Source organism: Equus caballus, chromosome 21 (genome assembly GCF_041296265.1).
Source record: "Equus caballus isolate H_3958 breed thoroughbred chromosome 21, TB-T2T, whole genome shotgun sequence".
Classification (NCBI taxonomy): Eukaryota; Metazoa; Chordata; class Mammalia; order Perissodactyla; family Equidae; genus Equus; species Equus caballus.
Window position 1 is genome coordinate 19080666 of NC_091704.1, and position 23099 is coordinate 19103764.

At 41.3% G+C, this 23099-nt stretch overlaps 1 protein-coding gene across 7 annotated transcripts in view; it reads left to right on the forward strand.

The window, feature by feature from the left end:
* The first annotated feature begins 360 nt into the window (after positions 1-360).
* The window catches only part of PGBD2 (piggyBac transposable element derived 2), a 33873-nt gene continuing 11134 nt past the window's right edge, over positions 361-23099 (forward strand). The window contains exons 1-3 of one of the 7 annotated variants that reach the window (XM_070246787.1): positions 1039-1228; positions 4575-4769; positions 5066-5156. In XM_070246787.1, coding sequence (XP_070102888.1) covers positions 4680-4769; positions 5066-5156 — 181 coding nt within the window. In that variant the 5' untranslated portion in view covers positions 1039-1228; positions 4575-4679. Of the gene's footprint in view, positions 1229-4574; positions 4770-5065; positions 5157-23099 lie in introns of all 7 variants that reach the window. The other 6 variants (XM_005604202.4, XM_070246789.1, XM_005604203.4 and 3 more) reach the window with 6 other exon arrangements.

Below are 23099 nucleotides of genomic sequence, written 5' to 3' on the forward strand. Positions count from 1 at the left end.
TAGCAAAATGATAACCACCAAACAGAGAGTGTATGGAGATAGCCATCATTGATGAAAAGTAAAGATCTGGTGTGGCGACTCCTGGGTTGACATTCCTAACTCCCTCCCCTATAACCTACCCGCTTATACAACTGCTTCAAGATTCTGTGCCTCCCTTAAGATGGTTCTTTCAGACGTGAGTGGGCCATCTTCCTTCTTACTAGTAAGCTGTATTAAAATGCCCTTTCTCTGCCACCATCTTGCCTCTTGATGATTGGCTTCAGTCTCCTGGTGAGCACTGTGCCCTTTGTGCCGTAACAAGATAGGCCCCCACAACAAAGAATTATCCAGGCCAAAGAGTCGAGTGCGCAAGCTAACAAACTCTGCCACAGGACAGACGGTTTTCTAACCTTAGTTTGCGCCACAATCACCTCTATTGTTGGGCCTGCCCTCAGTTTCTTTTTGTTTTGGTTTCTTTTGAAGATTTTTTTCCTTTTTCTCCCCAAAGTGCTCCCTCCCCCGCCACCGCCGCCCCACATAGTTGTATATGTTTAGCTGTGGGTCCTTCTAGTTGTGGCAAGTGGGATGTCCCCTCAGCATGGCTTGATGAGCGGTCCTAGATCCGTGCCCAGGATCCAAACCGGTGAAACCCTGGGCCGGGAATTTAGTAGCTCTGGGGTGAGGACCCAGGATTTGCGTTTCTATCAAGTTCCCAGGTGGAGCTGCTATTGATCTGAGGCCACACTGGAGAACCACTACCCTAGAGACAGAAAACGCTTCGCGCCTCCCTAAGTAGGAGCGAGTAAAGCGTGTGGGCTAGCATGGACGGTAGCAGGGTGAGCAGACGTGGCGGGAAGACCGAGGCGCACTTTGGCCGTCCCGGTCCGTGCCCAGAGGCACTTCTGGGTTCCCTCTAGGCTCCGTGGAGGTCCTTGCGTCTCGATGGTCGCTCGGGTCGGGGGCGTGGCCTGGCCGGGGCGCGGTGGGCGGACCAAAGCAAGCCAAGCGCTCTCGTGCCGGACGTTGCGCGGCCGCGACGTCCGACGCCGGCGCGGACGCGGGGTTCCAGACTCAGCCCTGCGCCTGGTGTCCGGTGCGGCACCGCAAGGCTCCGCCCGGCCAGAGCAGGTAGGCGTTGTTCAGCTTGCGCCACCGACCGGGCCCAGCATGGGTGCGGGAGCGGCGAGGCCTGGCGTTGCGTTTTCTCAACGGCGTCCCAGGCACTGGCCCTCAAAGCTGTGCGCGGACGGTAGGCAGGCGGGACCGGGACGGGGACAATGGGCCTCTGGACGCCGAGCTCCGAGGGCCGCACCGGGGCGCTTCTGCTGCGGGACGGGGAGGCGAGGCGGGGGCCGAGGCGGGCTCAGCCCGGGGCTAGCGTGGATGGGGTGGGACTTCGGGTAGGGTAGGGGACGGGGCCAGGGGGCCAGGCTGAGGCAGGCGCTCACAGCCCTATGGGCGGGACCCGTTAGCCTAGTCGGGGGCGGGGCCGGTTGAGAGGACGAACTGTGGGCGGGGTTGGGGCCGAGGCGGGCTGCCGCGCGATGGGCTAAGGGCGGAGTGGGCGGACGCCTGTGGGCGGGGCCGGGGCGGGCTGAGTGGGCGCGCACATTCCCCGCCGCGCCCCCTTGGGAGAGGCTCCGCGGGGGACGCGCTGGGTGCAGGGCATTTCTGGCTTTTCTGCCTTCTTCTGGGATCCTGGCATCGCCGAGGTTGCGGAGGGTCTTGGTTTTCCGCTTTTCGTCTGTGTCATTTGGTATTGAGATAGAGAAGAGAAAAAGGGAGGGGGCCTATTTATCACAGAGGCCTTTCTTGAGCAGTTTTACACCATGCTCAGTTTTGAGATGTTCACACTTGTAAAGTGTCTTATTTGAAACAAAATCATTTTGAAATAATTTCAGAATTAAAAAAATGTTAAAAAATTAGTCAAAGAATTCCCACATCCTATTCACCTGCTTCCCCAAATGTTAATATTTTATTTAACATAATAATTAGCAAAAACAGGACACTGACATATACAAGTTTCACTTAGATTTGTCTGCTAGTGCCACCCATTTCCTTTCTGTGGTATAGGATCCAAGTTAGGATTTAGCTGCATTTAGTTGTAGTGTCTCACTGGAAAAATTTCCGTTTGAAACAGTAGAGGTCCCCCTCCCCCACCTCGCCCCCCAAACCCTTCGGATTGGTTCTGGGAGCACCAGGTCTCCAATCAAAGAACCTTTTCTTCCTGGGTGCCAGGGCCTGTTTAGAATGTCCAGCTGGGGCCTCTGGGCAGCTTTGGCACAGGAGGTTACTTTTTGCGCCTTAACCCATCTGTCTCAGGCCACTTGCTCAGCCTCTCCTTGGTATCCTACCTCTCAGGCCTGTCTCTTTCTGCCCTTAGATTTCTGAAGGCATCTTCCTTGGCCATTTTCTCTTTCAGTCTAGGCTTCCTTCTTGGTCATGTCTTGTGGTTTCTAGGGTTCTTGCAGCTTTGAGCGTTCCATGAATACTCAGGAAACTCACTCTTTTATGACTCCAGCCCAGGCCATTTGTCTGTTCCAGACTCGCAGAATCTCTGGCCTACTGATGTATTTCTGCGTTATCTCGAAAGCATTTCCCTCTCAGTACTTGCAGGACATAGCTCGAGCTCACCCACATCTGGTCCCCTTCTTGTGCTCCCAGCCTCTGTGAATGGCACCACCCTATCCCAATCACTCAGCAGGAACCCCAGGATAAGCCCTTCCCCTCCTCCCCAATCAATTCAGACTTGGGGGTTTACTGTTTGCCTCCCCCTTGGGCATGCCCACTTTCCTCTATAGGCACCACCATCCTGCCTTGCTGTCTGTCTCCCTGTGTCCCTTTTGGTGCTCTTACTCAGTTGTCCACACCACGATCAGACTAAGCTTGTTAAAATACAAACCTGATTGTGTCATGCTCTGCTTGTAATCTTTTTAAATTTCTTTTTGCTTTAGGATAAAGGCAAGTCTCCTTAAAGGTGCCTTCAAGGCCCTGCACGGCTGGTCCAGCCTCTTCTTGTACCCCTTCTCCCTTGCATTCCCTGCTCTAGCATGACTGGCTTTGCTTTCCCCCTCATTTGCTGTTTCCTCTCCCTGGGATTCTGTTCCCTGCCTACCCAGGGAATTCTTACTCTTCCCACAGATCTCTGTCTAGTCATCCCTTCCTTAGGGAAGCATTCTGTGACCTCCCTGACTAGGTCCAGGTCCTGATCTCTCCTCTCTTTGCTACCCCTATTATAGTGGCAGTTTTATACATATGTGCTTGGGACCTAGTAGACGCTTTTGATGTTTGCCAAATAAGTGAAGAAATGATGGGGTACTTAATATAGCTGCCCAACAGTCTCTATCTGGACATCATTCCCTTTGGGAATTTGCTTAGCCCGCAGGGGACCTGCTTGCTCTTGTCCCATTCCTCTCTTGGTTCTGTTAGGCAGGGCAAGAAGGATGGAGGGCCTGGGGAGCACAGCCCAAGGACCACTGAAAGGGAGAGATGGCTGCTGCCGCCCGTCCAGCCTAGCTACTCCTTTTACCCTGGTCGAGTCTGCTGTATTAGTTGACTCTCCATTGACAGACATTTCCTGTGCAGGGTTTCAGAGAATCTTTAGGAATATGTTTTGCTTAGTATCAATCGTATATCAAGAGTTCCTAGTTCTGTTCTAAATAGCTGCCTTAAAGCCAAAACGTGGAGATGAAAATGAAGCCCTGCAGGATGAGGTAGATGGGTTTGCCTGGACTGTGGCCATTTGCTCTGCAGCATGACTTGTCAGTTCAGCAAGCATTTATTGGGTGTCTCTTGCATCCCTGGAGCCATATTGGCTTCTGGGGATACAACTGAATAAATTCTGCACCTATCCTGCCATCATAGGGCGTGTGGTGGGAGTCAGCATGCAGTAATCAAGGTGAAGCTGTGACAGAGGAAGCCTTGACTTGGAGAAGGACATTGCAGGGCGTGAGGTGGCCAGAGCTGAGGCAGGGACTGGTTAGGGGGAGGCTGGGGACCAGGCTGTGAGTGGCCTTGACCTTATTTCAGGGCCTGTGGGGTTATGGCCCAGGGAGGGTCTGGTCTGCCCAGGCTGTGAGGATAGGCTGGTGTCAGAATGACCGGTTGAAGACTGTCACTGAAAGTTATCAAGTGGATGAGGGACAGCTTAGGGCACAACAGAGGAAAAGGTGACGAAATGAGCTGCTGAGGGTAAGAGTGACTGTGAAGTGGCGACACAGGTCTCTGACCCAAACCCGGCCGGACATGGGAAAAAGAATGTTTGAATTTTGTCAGAGTTACACTGAAGCACCCTTTAATCAAACAGAATTTTCGCAGCCAGATGTATGGATGTCTACAGTAAGTAATATAAACAGATCATAAAGAGCCTCAGATCATTTCAGATTTTGCTGCCAGAGTTTGTCACCAAGTTTTAAGAAATTGTTCATTTTTCACAACGTTTTTGACTTCTGAAAATTGTGGGTATGGGATAGTGGATCTGAAATGGTAGCTAACACTTGTAGAGCCAGGGCTGTTGTATGTGTTTCCCGTGCATTGACTTTTGTCCTCACGACAACAACTGTCAGAGTCACTACCCTGAAGATCCTATTTTACAGGTGAGGAGATGAGGGCACAGAGAACGTAAGTGACTTGCCCAGACTCGCATAGCTCGTCACTTATGGCTCCAGAGTCCACATTCTTACCAGACGGCAGACTCGTGAATGCGAGGGGAGGTTGTTGGAGAACCGAGGTCTTTCTCCCACGTTTCAGACACCTCGCCTCTGCAGCCAGCCTGCCTGAGTGCAAGGAAGGTCAGAAGAGAAGGGAGATGGGAGCCGCATAGAGGTCACGGTCACGTACTCTGATTTACTGAGGGCCTGTGGGGACGCATTTCCGTGATGCCTGCATCTTGTGGTCTGGTTGGGCAATGAGGTTTTCTCACAAGCTGTAGAGGAATTTAAGTGCAATGTCAAGGGAACAAGCTAGGATGCAGGCTGGCTGGGCTTTGAAGAAATTTGGGTAAACAATTTCACAAGGATTTTATAAGGAGATTTTTCCTGAGACTGTAGAGTGGAGAGATGACCGTGTCCTAATTTTCTTCCTTTAGTGGTGTAAGATATGTGTGCTCTGGAACACCACAGACGAACGCCTTCTGCCTGCCATTCCCCGTCTGCAGACGGCGGTCTGCCCAAGGGGTGGTGAGTGCGTCAGCTTAATAGTATTTGCTCATTTGTGTGCGAGTATCCCTGTGCCTTAGTCTGTATCTGTGTGAGTGTGCCAAATATGCATTCAAAAATATAGAAAATGCATGGGAACAGTTTAAAGAATAATGAAACAACTTTGAATATCCTGTCAGTTTAAGAATAGAACCTTATCAAACCTTAGAAGTCCCCTGTGTGTCTGCCCTAACTGCATCTTTTCTCTTCAAAGGTAACCACAGTGCTGCAGCTCCTGTTAATCATTCTTTGCTTTTCTTTATAGTTTTACTGTGTGTATATGTATGTATCTCTAGATTATATATATATGTATGTCTCTCTATTTTTTTTTTCTTTTTTTTTTAGTTTTGTTTAACCTTTTGGTCCTTATAAAATGAAATCGTGTAGCAAGTTTTCTGGGTTTCTTCTCTCAGTGTGGTTTTGAGATTTATTCAGTGGTGTGTGGCTGAAGTTCTTCATTCCCTCTTTCTGTTGTATTCCATTACATCCCTTCTATCGATGGCCATTTGGGCAGTCTCTAGTTTTTGCTGTTGAAAATAAACAGTGCTGTAGTGGACATTCTGGTCCCGGTCTCCTGGTGCACAGGTATAGTAGTTCTCAAATGGTGTTGGGGGGGTCTGTGGGGAGGGGAGGAAGGGAGACGCTTTTGGTTGTCATAACTGGGAGGTGGGGTGTTACTGTCTTTAGTGGCTAGAGGCCCGGGATGCTGCTAAACATGGTACAGTGCGCAGGTCAGCCTCCCTACCTCCTCCTCCAACCTTCCCACGCACCAAAGACCTTAGTTTGTCTAATCCCGAATGCCAGTGCTGAGACTGAGAACTCGTGCTCTGGGGTAAATACCTGGGGTGGACCACTGGGTGGGAGGGGAGTTCAACTTTAGTAGTTACTAACGCCCTGTTTATACTTCTGTCAGCAGTGTATGGCCTCTTGTGTTACTCATTGTCCTGTCCAACACTTGATAATTCCTGCCTTTAAAATTTTTGCTGGGGCCGGCTCCGTGGCTGAGTGGTTAAGTTTGCGTGCTCCACTGCGGCGGCCCAGGGTTCGGATCCTGGGCGCGGACATGGCACCGATCGTCAGGCCACGTTGAGGCGGCCTCCCACATCCCACAACTAGAAGGACCTGCAACTAAGATATACAACTGCGTACAGGGGGGATTTGGGGAGATAAAGCAGGAAAAAAAAAAGATTGGCAACAGTTGTTAGCCCAGGTGCCAATCTTTAAAAAAAATTTTTGCCAACTAGTATATGTGAAATGATATCTCACTGTAGTTTTACTTTTCATTTCCTGAATAGTAATGAGAGTGAGCATCTTTTCATGTCTCTCTGCTGTTTGTATTTCTTTTGAGAAGTGCCTCCTGATATCCTTTTGCCCGTTATCTTGTTGTGGTGTTTGTTTTTCTTAGTTGTTTCTGGGATTTCTTTGTATGCCGTAGATTCTTTATATATTCTAGATGCTAAGCCCTTATATTTGTTGCAAATAATTTTTCCTATTTATGAATTTTTTCTGATGAGAAAAGTTCTTAATTTAAATGTGGTAGAATTTATCAATCAGTTTCTTTATGGTGAATGTTTTGTGGGTAGATGTTCCTGCCGGATCCCAGGTGGACCAGTCTGCCTCTGGGACTGCACTCGAGCAGGGCTGGACCTGGTCACGGGGCTGCTTCAGGGTCCACAGCTGGGGCTAAGGTCATCAGGCCTGCCACTGGGGGCTCGGATGGGCATGTCTCCCACTGGTTCCCTGGGAAGGCAGGACTTCCCCTAGGCCGTGGCAGAGTGGGGCTGAAACAAAGTCTCAGGGCCGCTTAGGTTCCGCAGCCAGCACTGAAGTCGGTGGGCCTGCTACCAGGGGCATGGATGGCTGTTGCTGGGTCCCTGCTTGAGCAGGACTGAGAGCAGGGTTAGAGCCAGGTCACAGGGCTACTTTAGGATCCGTAGTCTGGTCCAAGGCTGGTAGGCCTGTTACCGGGGGTACAGACAGCATGCCTCCTCCCGGATCCTTTGGCAGGTGGGCCTGGTTGCAGCACCATGGCCAAGCAGGCCTGGAGCTGAGTCCATCGGGAGTCAGGGCTGCTCTCAGTTTGCAGATGGAACCACGTTTGGTGAGCTTGGTGCAGATCTGGCTTTTTGAAGCAGTTCTCCTGGGTCTTGAGATTCACTGGGGTTTTGCAACCTCCTTCCAGATCCCAGAGCTCCTGCAGAGACACTTTTCTTCATTTTTGACTGCCAAATCATTGCTTGTGTAGGGAGATGCAAGCGGGTCACTTGCTATTCCACTACCTTGCTGACATCATTTCCTGTCTTTGTTTATTTAGCATGGATCAAACATGTCTGCTTGATCATTAATCACTGAAAGAGATGTGTTGTAATCTCTCTCAATATTATGGACTTGTTGGTTTCTATAGTTTTGTTAATTTTTACTGTATTTTGAAGTTATATTATTAGATGCATAAAGTTTAAAATTATTGAGTCTTTCTGGTGAGTCAAAACTTTTTTCCCTGTGAAGTGACCCTGTTTCTCTCTGATAATGCTTCTGTTTTTTGGTCTTATTTTATGTTATTTTTAACTGTAAAAACATAAAATAAAGTTTACCATCTTAACCACTTTTTTGGGGGGGGGGAGGTGGTGAGGAAGATTGGCCCTGAGCCAACATCTATGCCAGTCTTCCTCTATTTCGTATATGGGAAGCCACCACAGCATGGCTTGATGAGTGGTGTGTAGGTCTGCACCGGGATCGGAACCCTCAAACCCTAGGCCTCCAAGGCGGAGCGTGCAGACTTAACCACTACATCACTGGGCTGGCCTCTTTTCCATGTGTTTTTTAAAAATTGCTTTTATTAATGTTTTGTAGTTTTGTGTACAACTCTTTCATCTCCTTGGTTAGAATTGTTTCTAAATAGTTTATTCAGTTCAATGCTGTGGTAAACAGAGTTGTTTTCTTAATTTCCACTTCAGATTGTTTGTTGTTAGTGTATAGAAATACAACTGGTTTTTATGTGTTGATTTTGATTTCTGCAACTTTGCTGAATTTGTTTATTCTAATGGTTCTTTTTTTAAAATCCTTATCGATTTCTACGTATAAGATTATGTCATCTGCAAACAGATAGTTCTACTTTTTCCTTTCCAATTTGGACACCTTTTTTTCCTTTTTATTGAGGTCATAGTGGTTTATAACATTGTGAAATTTCAGTTGTACGTTATTACTTGTCAGTCACCATATAAATGTGCCTCTACCCCTTGTGCCCAACCCCCATCCCTCTTTCCCTGGTAACCACTAAACTGTTCTCTTTGTCCGTAAGTTTGTTTATCTTCCACCAATGAGTAAAATCATATGGTGTTTGTCTTTGTCTGTCTGGCTTATTTCACTTAACATAATACCCTCAAGGTCCACCCATGTTGTTGTGAATGGGACGATTTTGTCTTTTTTTATGGCTGGGTAGTATTCCATCATATATATATACCACGTCTTCTTTATCCAGTTGTCAGTCAGTTGGACATGTGGGTTGTTTCCACATCTTGGCTGTTGTGAATAATGCTGTGGTGAACATAAGGGTGCATAAGTCCTTTTGTGTTGTTGATTTCAGGTTCTTTGGATAAATACCCAGTAGTGGGATAGCTGGGTCATATGATATTTCTATTTTTAACTTTTTGAGAAATTTCCATACTGTTTCCATTGTGGCTGCACCAGTTTGCATTCCCACCAGCAGTGTGTGAGGGTTCCCTTTTCTCCACACCCTCTCCAATGTTTGTTGGTTTTTGTCTTGGTGATTATAGCCATTCTAACAGGCATAAGGTGATATCTAAGTGTAGTTTTGATTTGCATCACCCTGATGATTAGTGATGTCGAGCATCTTTTCATGTGCCTATTGGCCATGTGTATATCTTCTTTATAAAAATGTCTGTTAGTATCCTCTGCCCACTTTGTGATTGGGTTGTTTGTTTTTTTTGTTGTTCAGTTATGTGAGTTCTTTGTATATTATGGAGATTAACCCCTTGTTGGGTATATGATTTGCACATATTTTCTCCCAGTTGGTGAGCTGTCTTTTCGTTTTGATCCTGCTTTCCTTTGCCTTCCAGAAGCTCTTTAGTCTGATTAAGTCCCACTTGTTTATTTTTTCTTTTGTTTCCCTTGTTCAAATAGACATGGTATTTGAAATTCTTTAAAGACTGATGTCACAGAGCGCACTGCCTATATTTTCTTCCAGAAGTTTTATGGTTTCAGGTTGTACCTTCAAGTCTTTGGTTCATTTTGAGCCTATTTTTGTTTATGGAGAAAGATAATGGTCTACATTCATTCTTTTGCACGTGGCTGAGCAGTTTTCCCAGCACCATTTATTGAAGAGACTTTCCTTTCTCCATTGTATGTTCTTGGCTCCTTTGTCAAAGATGAGCTGTCCATAGATGTGTGGTTTTATTTCTGGGCTCTCAATTCTGCTCCCTTGATCTGTTTGTCTGTTTTTGTACCAGTACCATGCTGCTTTGATTACTGTAGCTTTGCAGTATATTTTGATGTCAGAGAGTGTGATGCCTCCGGCTTTGTTGTTCTCTCTCAGGTTTGCTTTGGCTATTCGGGGTCTTTTGTTGCCCTATGTGAATTTTAAGATTCTTTTTTCTCTTTCCATGAAGAATGTCATTGGGATTCTGATTGGGATTGCATTGGGATTGCTTTAGGTAGTATGGACATTTTAACTATGTTTATTCTTGGAATATGGAATATGCATGGAATCTCTTTCCATCTCTTTATGTCATTATTGATTTCTTTCAGTAATGTCTTATCATTTTCCTTGTATAGGTCTTTCACTTCCTTGGTTAAATTTATTGCTAGATATTTTATTCTTTTTGTTGTGACTGGAAATGAGATTGTATTCTTGAGTTATCTTTCTGTTAGTTCATTATTGGAGTACAGAAATGCTGCTGATTTTTGTAAGTTGACTTTGTAACCCACAGTTTTGCTGTAGTTGTTGGTTATTTCTAATAGGTTTCTGATGGATTCTTTAGAGTTTTTTATCTTTAAAATCATGTCATCTGCAAACAGAGTTTCACTTCTTCACTCCCTATTTGGATTCCTTTTATTTCTTTTTCTTGCCTAATTGCTCGGGCCAAAACCTCCAGTACTATGTTGAAAAGAGTGGTGAGAGTGAGCACCCTTGTCTTGTTCCTGTTCTCAGAGGGATGGCTTTCAGTTTTTCCCCACTGAGTATGATGTTGGCCGTGGGTTTGTCATGTATGGCCTTTATTGTGTTGAGGTACTTTCCTTCTATACCCATTTCATTGAGAGTCTTTATCATGAATGGATGTTGGAGCTTGCATCTATTGAGATTATCATGTGGTTTTTGTTCCTCATTTTGTTAGTGTGGTATGTCACATTCGTTGATTTGTGGATGTTGAACCATCCGTGTGTTCCTGGTATAAATCCTACTTGATCATAATGTATGATCTTTTTAATGTATTGATTTATTTGACTTGCCGATATTTTGTTGAGGATTTTTACATCTATTTTCATTAGCAGTATTGGCTTGTAATTTTCCTGCTTTCTGTTGTCCTTGTCAGGCTTTGGTATCAGGTTGATTTTGGCCTTATAGAATGTGTTAGGAATTGTTCCATCTTCCTCAGTTTTTTGGAATAGTTTGAGAAGGATAGGTAATAAATCTTCTTTGAATGTTTGGTAGAATTCTCCAGAGAAGCCGTCTGGTCCTGGACTTTTATTTTTTGGGAAGTTTTTGACTGTTCTTTCAGTCTCTTTACTTGTGTTTGCTCTATTCAGATTCTCTAGTTTTTCTTGATTCAGTTTTGGGAGGTTGTAAGAGTTTAAAAATTTATCTGTTTCTTCTAGATTGTCCAGTTTGTTGGCATATTTCATAGTATTCTCTTATAATCTTTTGTATTTCTCTGGTATCTGTAGTAATTTCTCCTCTTTCATTTCTAATTTTATTTAGCTTTCTCTCTTTTTTTCTTAGTGAGTCTGTTTGTCAGTTCAGTTTATCTTAAAGAGCAAGCTCCTTGTTTCATCCTTTCTACAGTCTTTTTTTTGTTTCAGTTTCGTTTATTTCTGCTCTAATTTTTATTGTTTCCCTCGTCCTTCTGAATTTGGGCTTTGCTTGTACTTTTTCTAATTCTGTTAGATGTAGTTGAAGATTGCTTATTTGAGATTTTTCTTCTTTGTTAACATAGGCCTATATTGCTATAAATTTCCCTCTTAGGATCACTTTTCCTGCATCCCATGTGAATTGACATGATGTGTTTTTGTTCTCATTTGTCACCAGATATTTTTTGTTTCTCCCTTAATTTATTCAGCGATCCATTGGTTGTTCAATAGCATGTTGTTTAGTCTGCACATTTTTGTTCTTTTCCCAGCTTTTCTCTTGTAGTTAATTTCTAGTTCATAGCATTATGGTTGGAAAAGATGCTAGATGTGATTTCAATCTTCTTAAATTTATTGAGGCTTGCCTTGTTTCCCAATCTATGGTCTGTCCTTGCGAAGGTTTCTTGTGTACTTGAGAAGAATGTGTATTCTGCTGTTTTTGGATGGAGTTTTCTATATATATCTGTTAGTCCATCTGGTCTAGTTTTTCATTTAATTCCACTATTTCCTTGTTGACTCTTTGTCTGGATGATCTATCTGTTGATGTAAGTTGGGTGTTGAGATCCCCCACCGTTATTGTGTTGTTGTTGTTAATATCTCCTTTTAGTTTGGTTAATAATTGCTTTATGTACTTTGGTGCTCCTGTGTTGGTGCATCTGTGTTTATAAGCGTTAAGTCTTCTTGGTGGAGTGTCCACCTTGTCATTATATACTGACCCTCTCCATCTCTCTTTACCTGTTTTATCTTGAAGTCTACTTTGTCTCATATAAGTTTGGCAACACCTGCTTTCTTTTGTTTGCCGTTAGCTTGGAGTATCATCTTACATCCCTTCACTCTGAGCGTCTGTTTATCTTTGGAGCTGAGATGTGTTTCCTGGAGGCAGCATATTGTTGGGTCTTGTCCTTTAATCCATCCTGCCACTCTTTGTCTTTTGACTGGAGAATTCAATCCATTTACATTTAGAGTGATTATTGAAATGTGGGGGCCTAATTCTGCCACCTTATTGCTCACTTTCCAGTTCTTCTGCATTTCCTTTGTTTCTCATCCAGTGTATTTTGGACTGTCAGTTTGGTTAGGTGGTTTTCTCTGAAGGTTTTCTTACTTTTGTCCTTGTTTATCATTTGTGTCTCTGTTCTAATTATTTGTTTAGTGATTTCCGTTAGGTTTGTATAAAAAATCGCATAGATGAGATTGTCCCTTTTCTGATAGCCTCTTATTTCCTTAGACTAAGGGAATTCCATCCCTTTCTTCATCTCCTTTTAAGTTATTATTAATATCTTATTCTATCTTGTATTTTGAGTTTGTGGTTAAAATGACAAGATTATTTTTATTTTGGTGTTTAGCTTCTTTTATCTTTAACATTATAGTTAAGTGTTTACTAACCTGATCTGATAGAGAGCCTCTATTTTCTGATTATTGCCTACATATTCATCTCCTTGCTCAGGGCTTTGTGGCCCCTTTCCTAGTTTTTTTTCAGGTATGAGGGCCTTCTTGAGGATTTTTTTAGGGGCGGTCTTGTGGTGATGAACTCCGTTGGCTTTTGTTTATTTGGGAAACTTTATTTCTCCATCATATCTGAAGGATATTTTTGCTGCATAGAGTATTCTTGCCTGAAAGTTTTCATGTTTCAGAATTTTCAATACGTCATTCCACTCTCTTCTGGCCCCTAGGTTTCTGTTGAGAAATCTGCTGAAAGCCTGATAAGGATTCCTTTGTAAGTTATTTTCATCTGACTTTCTGCTCTTAATATTTTCTCTTTGTCATTGACTTTTGCGAGGTTTAGTTCTCTATACCTTGCAGTAGGTCTTTTAACATTAATATAGTTAGGAGATATGTCAGCTTCATTCACCTGTATTTCCAGCTCTTTCCCCAGATGTGGGAAGTTTTCTGATATTATTTCTTTGAACAAGCTTTCTTCTCCATTCTCCTCCTCTTCTCCCTCTGGAATAACTATAATCCTTACGTTGCATTTCCTTATTGAGTCAGATATTTCTCTGAGAGTTTCTTCATTTCTTTTTGGTCTTAGTTTTCTCTTTTTTTCCATCTGAAGCATTTGTATATTTCTGTCCTCTAAATTGCTAATTCAGTCCTCTATAATGTCAGCTGTGTTGTTTAGGGAATCCAAATTTTTTTAATCTCATCCACTGTGTTCATCATCTCCAACAGTTCTGATTTTTTTTTTTTAATGCTGGCACCTGAGCTAACATCTGTTGCCAATCTTTTTTCTTCTTCTTCTTCTTCTTCTTCTCCCCAAAGCTGGCCAGTACATAGTTGTGTATTCTAGTTTGAGTGCCTCTGGTTGTGCTATGTAGGATGCCGCCTCAACGTGGCTTGATGAGTGGTGCCATGTCTCTGCCCAGGATCTGAACCAGTAAAAGCCTGGGCCACTGAAGTGGAGTGTGTGAACTTAACCACTCAGCCACAGGGCTGACCCTTGATCGTTTCTTTATAGTTTCAGTCTCTTTTGTGAAGATACTCCTGATTTCGTTGAATTGTGTTTCTGTATTTTCTTGTAACTCATTGAGTTTTTTTATGATAGCTATTTTGAATTCTTTGTTGTTTAGGTTATGAATTCCTGTGTCTTCAGTGTTGGTTTCTGGGTACTTGTCATTTTCTTTCTGGTCTGGAAATTTAATATACTTTTTCATACTGCTTAGAGGTGTGGATTTTTCCCTCTGCATAGTGATATTTTCTGGTTGCAGCTTCCTCCTACCACCACTTGGTGGGTGTCAGGCCCTGTGTATTCTGGGTCCGGCATGGTCCGTGGCTCCCTGGCTCCAGCTGCTGACTCCTGTTTTGTCTGTGCTGCACTCTGGCAGATGGCATAGCTGGAGTGCTGGTAGGGGAGGGGGCTTTTTCTTTCATGTGCATGCTTCCCCCAGCCGCTGACTCCTTTTATCTCTGTGATGCTCTGGCAGATGGCAGAGCTGGAGTGCTGGGTGAGGAGAGGGGCACTTTGTTTCACCTGCACTTCCTCCAGCTGCTGCTTTCCTCTCTGTGCAGCGCTCTGTCAGATTGTAGAGCTGGAGTGCTCAGCTGGGGGAGGAGCACTTTCTCCTGCACAATCCTGGGGCATTCTCCCTCGGCTTTCACTAACTGCTCTCCTAGGGTGCCGTCTTGATGAAGACACTTCCACAATAGCTAAGTCACCTCTGTGTGTTGGGTTATCTCATGGGCTGTGAGGGAACTCAGAGAGCAATGTTCTCGTGGAGGGCTGCCCCTCCCCCCTTTCCTTTCAGAACCACATGCAGTCCTGGGGTCGCTGCTGTGGGGAAAAGTCAAGTCCCCCTTACCACCTTCCATTTCCTCCAGGGGATCCAGCACCACTACCTTCAGACATATGGCTGCATGGGTCTCTCAGACGCCTTTTGTGTTGTGTGATTATCTTCTGTTGGTGTATGAATGTCCTTTTGGTTGTATTTTAGAGAGGAGAGTTCAAGGGGAGAGCTCACTCTGCCATAATGCTGACATCACTCCTCCCAGGTGCCTTTTCTTTCTTTTTCTTGCCTAATTGCTCTGGGTAGGACTTCTAGCACTATGTTGAATAGAATGGCCAGAGTGGGCATCCTTGTCTTGATCCTATTCTTAGAGGAAAAGCTTTTAGTCTTCCACTATTTCATATGATGTTAGCTGTGATTTTTTTATATATATCCTATGTTCTTTATTATCTTTAGATGGTTTCCTTCTATTCCTAGTTTATTAAGTGTTTTTATCATGAAACTGTGTTGAATCTTGTTAAATGTTTTTTATGCATTAACTGATAGTAACATATGGTTTTTGTCTTTCATTCTGTTCGTGTGGCATGTTACATTGGTTGAATTTTCATATGTCGAACTATCCTTGCATTCCAGTAATAAATCCCACTTGGTTGTGGTGTATAATCCTTTTAATGTGCTGTTGAATTTACTTTGCTAATATTGTGTTTGGATTTTTGCATCAATATTCATCTAGGGTATTGGTCGTTAGTTTTCTTCTAGTGTCTTTGGTTGGCTCTGGTATCAGGGTAATGCTGGCTCAGTTATTGTACTTTACAGCTCCCAAATTTCTGTTTTGTTCTTTCTTATAGTCTGTTGACACTCTCTTTTTGTTCATGCATTTCCTTATTTTATTAAGTTGTCTATCAGTACTCTCTTTTAGCTCATTGAATATCTTTAAGAAGTTGTTTTGAATACTTTGTCAAGAAATTCAGCAATCTGTTTTTCTTTAGGTTCCATGCCTGGAGTTTTATTTTGTTTCTTTGATTGGGCCATGTTTTCCTGTTTCATTATATGCTTTGTGATCTGTTGTTGAGATTTGACCATTTGAAAAAACAGCTTCCTCTCCCAGTCTTTATGGACTGGCTTCATTCAGGGGAATCCCTTCACCAGTCAGTCCACATAGAAGTTTGGGACCTCTCCAACATTTTCTGGTGGTGTCTTCTCTGGAATTGAGTGTACTTTTAGTTGTCTCAATTTCCATAAGCTGCTTGCCCCATTTCTTCTCAGGAGCTTGTAACCTCTTGCTCTCTCTGGCGTCTGCCTGTAGAACTGCGGAATCTCTGCAGCACTACTGCGCTGTGGCACTCACCTACATTTTCAGTGGTTTCCAAAGTCTGCCACCATTTCCATCAGTGCTCCGAGTCCAGTGAGACAGCAATCTGTCAGGAAGCCCCTAGACAAGCCAGAATGTTGGACACATGATCCATTCTTGTTTCCATCCTGAGGGAGGAGCTCCCATATGGAAGGTTTACCCCAGTTGTACCTACTTACACTGAGTAGGGGGAGATGGATGTGTGTGAAAATTGCCATGAACTTTCCTACCCTTTTCTATGGAATCCCTTTTTGGCTTTCTGTTGGCCTGGTACTACACCATCTCAAGTGGTCTCTGTAGTTCTCACAAAAGTATCCTGGTCCATATATTGTTAACTTGCATTTCTATGAGGAATGAGGAGGTGGAGCTTCCTAGTCCACCATTGGCTGGCATCACCTCCCCATATCTGCCTTTTGATTGAACAGTTTAATCTATTTTCATTTAAAATAATTACTCATAAGGAAAGACTTATTTTTGCCACTTTTCTATTTGTTTTCTATATGTCTTATAGCTTTTTTCCCTCTCATTTCCTCCATTACTGCCTACATTTGTGTATAGTTAATTTTTTTGTAGTGACATCTTTTGATTTCCTTTATGCATATTCTTTAGGTATTTTTTGTGTTTACCATGGGATTGCATAGAATATCTTAATGTTGTAACTGTCTCATTTCAACTTATACCAACTTTATTTCAATTGCATACACGAATACTTCTCTTAGAAATTTCTGCCCTCATATTACTGACGCCACAAATTACATTATTTATAGTTTTTATGCTTTTATTTTTTAAATCCTGTAGAAAATAAAAAGTGGAGTTACAAACCAAAATGACAATAATATTGTTTTTTATATTGGTCTATATATTTACTTTTACTGGTGGACTTTATGTTTTCTTAAGTATGGCTTTGAGTTACTGTTTAGTATCCCCTCATTTCAACTTGAAGGACTCTCTTTAGCATTTCTGGTATTGCAGGTCTAGTGGTAATGAAATACCTCAACTTTTGTTTGCCTGGGAATGTCTTAAAGTTCTCCCTCATTTTTGAAGGACAGTATTGCTGAATATAGAAATCTTGGTTGACAGTTTTTTTCTTTCAGCACTTTAAATAGAGTATCTTACTTCTTTCTGGCCGTCAAGATTTCTGATAAGAAATTGGCTGGATATCTTATTGCAGATCCCTTGGTATGTATAGTTGGTTCTCTCTTCCTGCTTTCAAGATTCTTGCTTGAGTGTTTGGTAGTTTGATTACACTGTGTCTTGGAATGGGTGTCTTTGAGTTTCTCCTACTTCAGTTTCATTGAGTTTCTTGGATTTGTAGATGCGTGTCTTCCCTCAAATTTGAGAAATTTTTGGCTATTATTTTTTCAAATAATCTGTGTGCTCTTTTCTCTTTTCCTTCTGAGATTCCAAAAATATGTATGTTGGTACAGCTGGTGGTGTCCCACCAGGTTCTCAGGCTCTGTTCACTTTTTTTCATATGTTTTTCTTACTGTTGATAAGAGTTGGTAATTTTAATAGTCCTATGTTCAGTTCTTTTCTCTACCTGCTCAACTCTGCTGTTGAACTTTTCATTTCAGCTTTGTTCATATATTGTTTGCCTGAGTTCTTTTAGTTTTTTGGTTGTGTTTTCCATTAACTCTCTAAACATATCTAAGACAGTTATTTTAAAGTCTTTGTCTGGTAAGTCTGATGTCTAGGCTTCCTCAGAGTTGATTCCGTCTGTTTTGTGCCTTTGAATGAGCCATGCCTTTGTGTTTTTTATGCCTTGTGATTTTTTTTGTTGAAATTTGAAATATTTCTATTATAATGTGGTAACTCTGGAAATTAGATTTTCCCCTTCCTCAGGGTTTGCTTTTTTTTTTTGGATGGTTGAAGACAGTAGTAATCCATTTGTTTTGAGAGTTTTCCAAACTATTTTTACTGAGTCTATATCTTGTCATGTGTGATCACTGAGGACTCTGTTTCTGTAGTTTATGTTCAGCTAATCTTTTGACAGATTTCCTTGAATCCCAGGAGCTGAAACAAACAGAACACTGATAAAAAGAGAAAAGAGCAGCCACCTCTCCCTGCCTTTGCATATTTTCTCTGCTGGGGCACTCCTTCATCACTTAGCTAGGGTACTTTTTTAAATTTGGTTTATTTTTTTCTTACTGAGGTAACATTGCTTTAGGATTCTCTTAATCTTGGGATTAGCCCCAGGTGAAAGTTTAAGGTCTTCCCAGGAGTTTTGAGAGCCTGTGTCTTGCCTGGGCTTGTGTGTTGCTTCCTAAATTCTCCCATATACGTGGCTGCTTTTGAATGTCCTATATTCCCAAATAGTCTCATCCCAGCTTCTCCTTTGGGCCTTAGATGGCCTATTATGTGTTTGCACCTGTAATCTCTTGTTCCGTTTGTGGATTTGTATTCTACCTCATACCTTTGATCAGTAGTACCTGCCACTTTTCCTACATCTGTTCCAAGTTATGCAAAACAGAGACAAGTGCCTTTTATGATTCTTTCAGGTATCCCCAAGACAGGTTAGAACAGAAATACACAATTTGCAAATAAGGTCTGCTCCCTCTGGTTTGAGGGGAGAACTGGGAACTGGGCTTCTGCCTGCTCAAGACTAAGATTGCTGCAGTGCTGGGGAACGGGTAGGTCAAGGGTGGGAACTCTATGAAACTTTCCTGTCATTTTGAAGATGGCTTTTTATTTATTTATTTTCAGTTTTATTGAGAGGGAATTGATATACAGCTCTGTATAAGTTTGAAGTGTACCACAGAATGACTTGAAATACATATATTGTGAATTGATTTCTATAGTAAGTTTAATTAACATCCGTGTCCTCATATAGGTACAAAGAACAACCCTGTTTTCCTTGTGATGAGAACTTTTAGGGTTTACTCTCTTAGCAACTTTCAAATATTAGATATAGCAGTATTATTATAGTCATTATGTTGTCCAGTACTTCCCCAGTACTTAAATCTTATAAGTGGACATTTGTCCCTTTTGACCACCTTCATCGAATTCCCTCTCTCTCCATTACCTGCCTCTGGTAACCATAACTTTAATTTCTTTTTCTGAGTTTGGAGTTTTTGTTTTTTGTTTTAGATTCAACATATAAGTGAGATCCTACTGTATTTGTTTTTCTCTGTCTAACTTATTTCACTTAGCAGAATGTACTCAAGGTCCATTTATATTGTCAGAAATGGAAGGATTTTCTTCTTATTTATGGCTGAATAATATTCCATTGTATATATACCATACTTTTTTGTTGTTGAGGAAGATTCACCTTGGGGTAACATCTGTACCAGTCTTTATTTTGTATGTGCACCACTCCCACAGTGTGGCTGCTGGCAAGTGGTGTAGGTCTTCACCCAGGAATCGACCCATGGCTACTGAAGCAGATTGCAGCTAACTTACCCACTAGGCCATGGGGCTGGCCCTTATACCAGACTTTCTTTATCTATTCATCTGTTGATGGACACTTAGGTTGTTTCCACTTTGTGGCTATGGTAAATAATGCTGCTGTTAACATGGGAGTGCAGCTATCTCTTTGACGTAGTGTTTTTGTTTCCTTTACATCTATTCTCAGAAGGAGAATTACTGGATCACATAATAGTTCTATTTTTTTATGCCCTCTCCTGCCCTTTTTTTTTGGCGAGGAAGATTGGCTCTGATCTAACATCTGTTGCCAGTCTTTCTCTTTTTTTTCCTTTTCTCCCCAAAGCCCCAGTATATAGTTTTCTTTCCTAGCTGTAGGTCATTCTGGCTCTTCTTTATGGGATGCTGACAGCATGGCTTGATGAGCAATGCATAGGTCCATGCTCAGGATCTGAAACCCGGGCTGCTGAAGCAGTCATTTGAACTTAACTGCTTGGCCGTGGGGCTGGCCCCTGATAGTTCTATTTTTAATTTTTTGAGGAAACTCCATGCTGTTTTTTTACAGTGGCTGTACCAGTTTACAGTTCTACCAACAGTGTGCCAGACTTACCTTTTCTCTACGTCCTTGCCATCATTTGTTATCTCTTGTCTTTTTGATGATAGTCATTCTAATAGGCGTGAAATGAAATCTCATTGTGGTTTTGATTTGCAGTTCAGTAATGATTAGTGATGAGCATGCTTTCATGCACCTGTAGGCTGTTTAAATATCTTCTTTGGAAAAATGTTTATTCGAATCCTTTGACCATTTTTGAAGTGGCTTATTTGTTGTTTTGCTGTTGAGTTGTATGATTTCTTTATATATTTTGATATTAACCCTTTATCCAGTATGTGGTTTGCAAATATTTTCTTCTCTTGCGTAGTTTGCATTTTCATTTTGTTGATTGTTTCTTTTATTGTGTAGAAGCATTTTGGTTTGATGTAGTTCCTCTTGTTGATTTTTGCTTTTGTTGCTGGTGCTTAGATGTCTTATCCAAAAAATAATTGCCTAGACCCATGCCAAGGAGCTTTTCCCCTCTGTTTCCTTCTAGGAGTTTTATGATTTCTGGTCTTACACTTAAGTCTTTTATCTCTCTTGAATTATTCAGTTAGTTTTTGTGAGTAGTGTAAGAAAGAGGTCTATTTTCATTCTTTTACATGTGACTATCCAAGTTTCTCAGCACCATTTGTTGAAGTGACTTTCTTTTCTCCATTGAATATTCTTACCTCCCTTGTCAAATATTTGTTAACTGTTTATGCATGGATTTTTTTCTGGTCTTTCAGTTCTGTTCCAGTGGTCCATGTGCCAGTACCATACTGTTTTGACTAGTATAACTTTATAATTAGTTTGAAATCAATAATTCTGATGTCTCGGGCTTTTTTTTATTTCCTCATGATTGCTTTGGCTGTTAAGCATCTTTTGTGGCTCCATCTGAATTTTAGGACTGTTTTTATTACTTCTATAAATAATACCATTGGAATCTTGATAGAGATTGCATTGAATCTACAGATGGCTTTGGGTAGCACGGACATTGTAGTGATACTAGTTTTTCAAGTCCATGAACATGGGATATCTTTCAGTTTATTAGTCTTCTCCAATTTTTTCCATCAATATCTCATAGTTTTCAATATGGAGCTCTTCTACCTCCTTGATTAAATTACTCCTAAGTATTTTATTGTTTGATGCTATTGCAAATGGGATAATTATCTTTATTTTTCAGATAACTTGTTAGTGTGTAGAAACAGTACTGATTTTTTAATGTTGACTTTGTATCCTGTAACTTTACTGAATTCATTAGTTAGTTATGACAGTTTTTATAATCTCTTTATAGAGTTTTCTATATTTAAAATCATGTTTTCTGCAAATAGAGATAGTTTTACTTCTTTCATTCTAATTCTGATGCTTTTTATTTTTCTTGACCTATTGCTCTGACTAGGACTTTCAATACTGTGTTGAATAGGAGTGTTGCAAGTGGGTATCCTTGTCTTGTTCCTGATCTTAGAGGAAAAGCTTTCTGTCTTCACGATTGAGAGTCATGCTAGCTGTGAGTTGTTATATATGGCCTTTATTATGTTGAGGTACATTTCTTCAATACCTAATTTCTTGATAATTTTTATCATGAAGGATGTTGAATTTTGTCAAATGCTTTTTCTGCATCTATGGAGATGATCATATGATTTTTGTCTTTCATTCTATTAATGTGATTTATCACTCTTACTGATTTACATATGTTGACCCATCCTTGCATCCCAGTGATGGGTCCCACTTGATCATGCAGTATGGTCTTTCTAATGTGCTGTCAAATTTGGTTTGCTAGTTTTTATTGAGAATTTTTGCGTCTATATTCATCAGGGATATTCTTGTAATGTGCTTATTTGACTTTGGTATCAGGGTAATGCTGATCTTGTAAAATGAGTTCGATGATGTGCTTTTCTCTTTGATTCTTTGGAAGAGTTTGAGAAGGATTGACATTAATTCTTCTTTACATGTTTGATAAAATTTACTAGTGTATCCATGTCATCCTAGGCCTTTTTTTTTTTTATTGGGAGATTTTTGATTACTGATTCAATATCCTTATGAGTAATTTGACTGTTCAAATTTTCAGTTTCTCCTGATTCAGTCTTGGTAAGTTGTATGTTCTAAGAATTTATCCATTTCTTCTAGGTTGTCTAGTTTGTTGGCGTATAATCGCTCATAGTAGCCTCTATGATCCTTTGTGTTTTTGTAGTATCAGTTATAATGTCTCCTCTCTCATTTATAATTTTGTTGATTTGGGTCCTCTCTCTTTTTTTCTTGACTAGTCTGGCTAGAGGTTTGTCAATTTTGTTCATCTTTTCAAAGTACCAATTTGTCTTTTTTTTATTGTTTCTCGGTTCTCTATTTTTGCTGTAATCTTTCATTTCCTTCCTTCTGCTAACTTTGGGCTTAGTTTATTCTTCTTTTTCTAGTTCCCTGAGGTATAAAGTTAGTTTTATAAATTTGAGATCTTTCTATTTCTTTATGTATGTGTTTTTAGCTATAAACTTCGTTCTAAGAGCTCCTTTTGCTGTATCCCATATGTTTTAGTATATTGTGTTTCTATTTTTATTCCTTTCAAGATATGTTTTTATTTCCCCCTCAGTTTCTTTGGTCCATTGGTTGTTCAGGAGAGTGTTGTTTAATTTCTATATATTCCTGAATTTTCCTCCTGTTGTTGATTTCTCTTTCATACTGTTGTGGCCAGAGAAGATAATTGGTATGATTTTAGTCTTTTTGAGTATGGTAAGACTTGTTTTGTGGCCAAACATTATCTATTTTAGAAAATATTCCATGTGTGCTTGAGAAGAGTGTTTATTCTGCTATTGTCGAATGAAATGTTCTTTATCTGTTTGCTCCTTTCAGTCTATAGTGTTTAAATACAATGTTTTCTTATTAATTGTATGTCTGGATGCTCTGTTGAGAGTGTTAAAGTCTCTGTTATTATTGTATTGCTGTTTATTTCTCATTTTTGTTTGGTTAGTATTTGCTTCATATATTTAGGTGTTCTTGTGTGCATAAATATTTACAGTTGTTATGTCTTTTGATGTCTTGGCCTCTTTATCATCACATAATGGCCTTTTTTTCTCTTTTTACCATTTTGAGTTAAAAGGTGGTTATGTCCAAGTATTACTATCCCAGCTTTTTTTTGGTTACCATTTGCTTGAAAAATCTTTTTCCACACCTTTACTGTCAGTCTATGTGTGTGTTTAAAAGTCAAAGTGAGTAGGTAGCATTTTTATCCATTCGCACATTCTTTGTCTTTTGATTGGAGAATTTAATCCATTTACATTTCAAGTAATTATTGATAGATGAGAACCAACTATTTCCATTTTGTTAATTGTTTTATGTCTGTTTGTAGG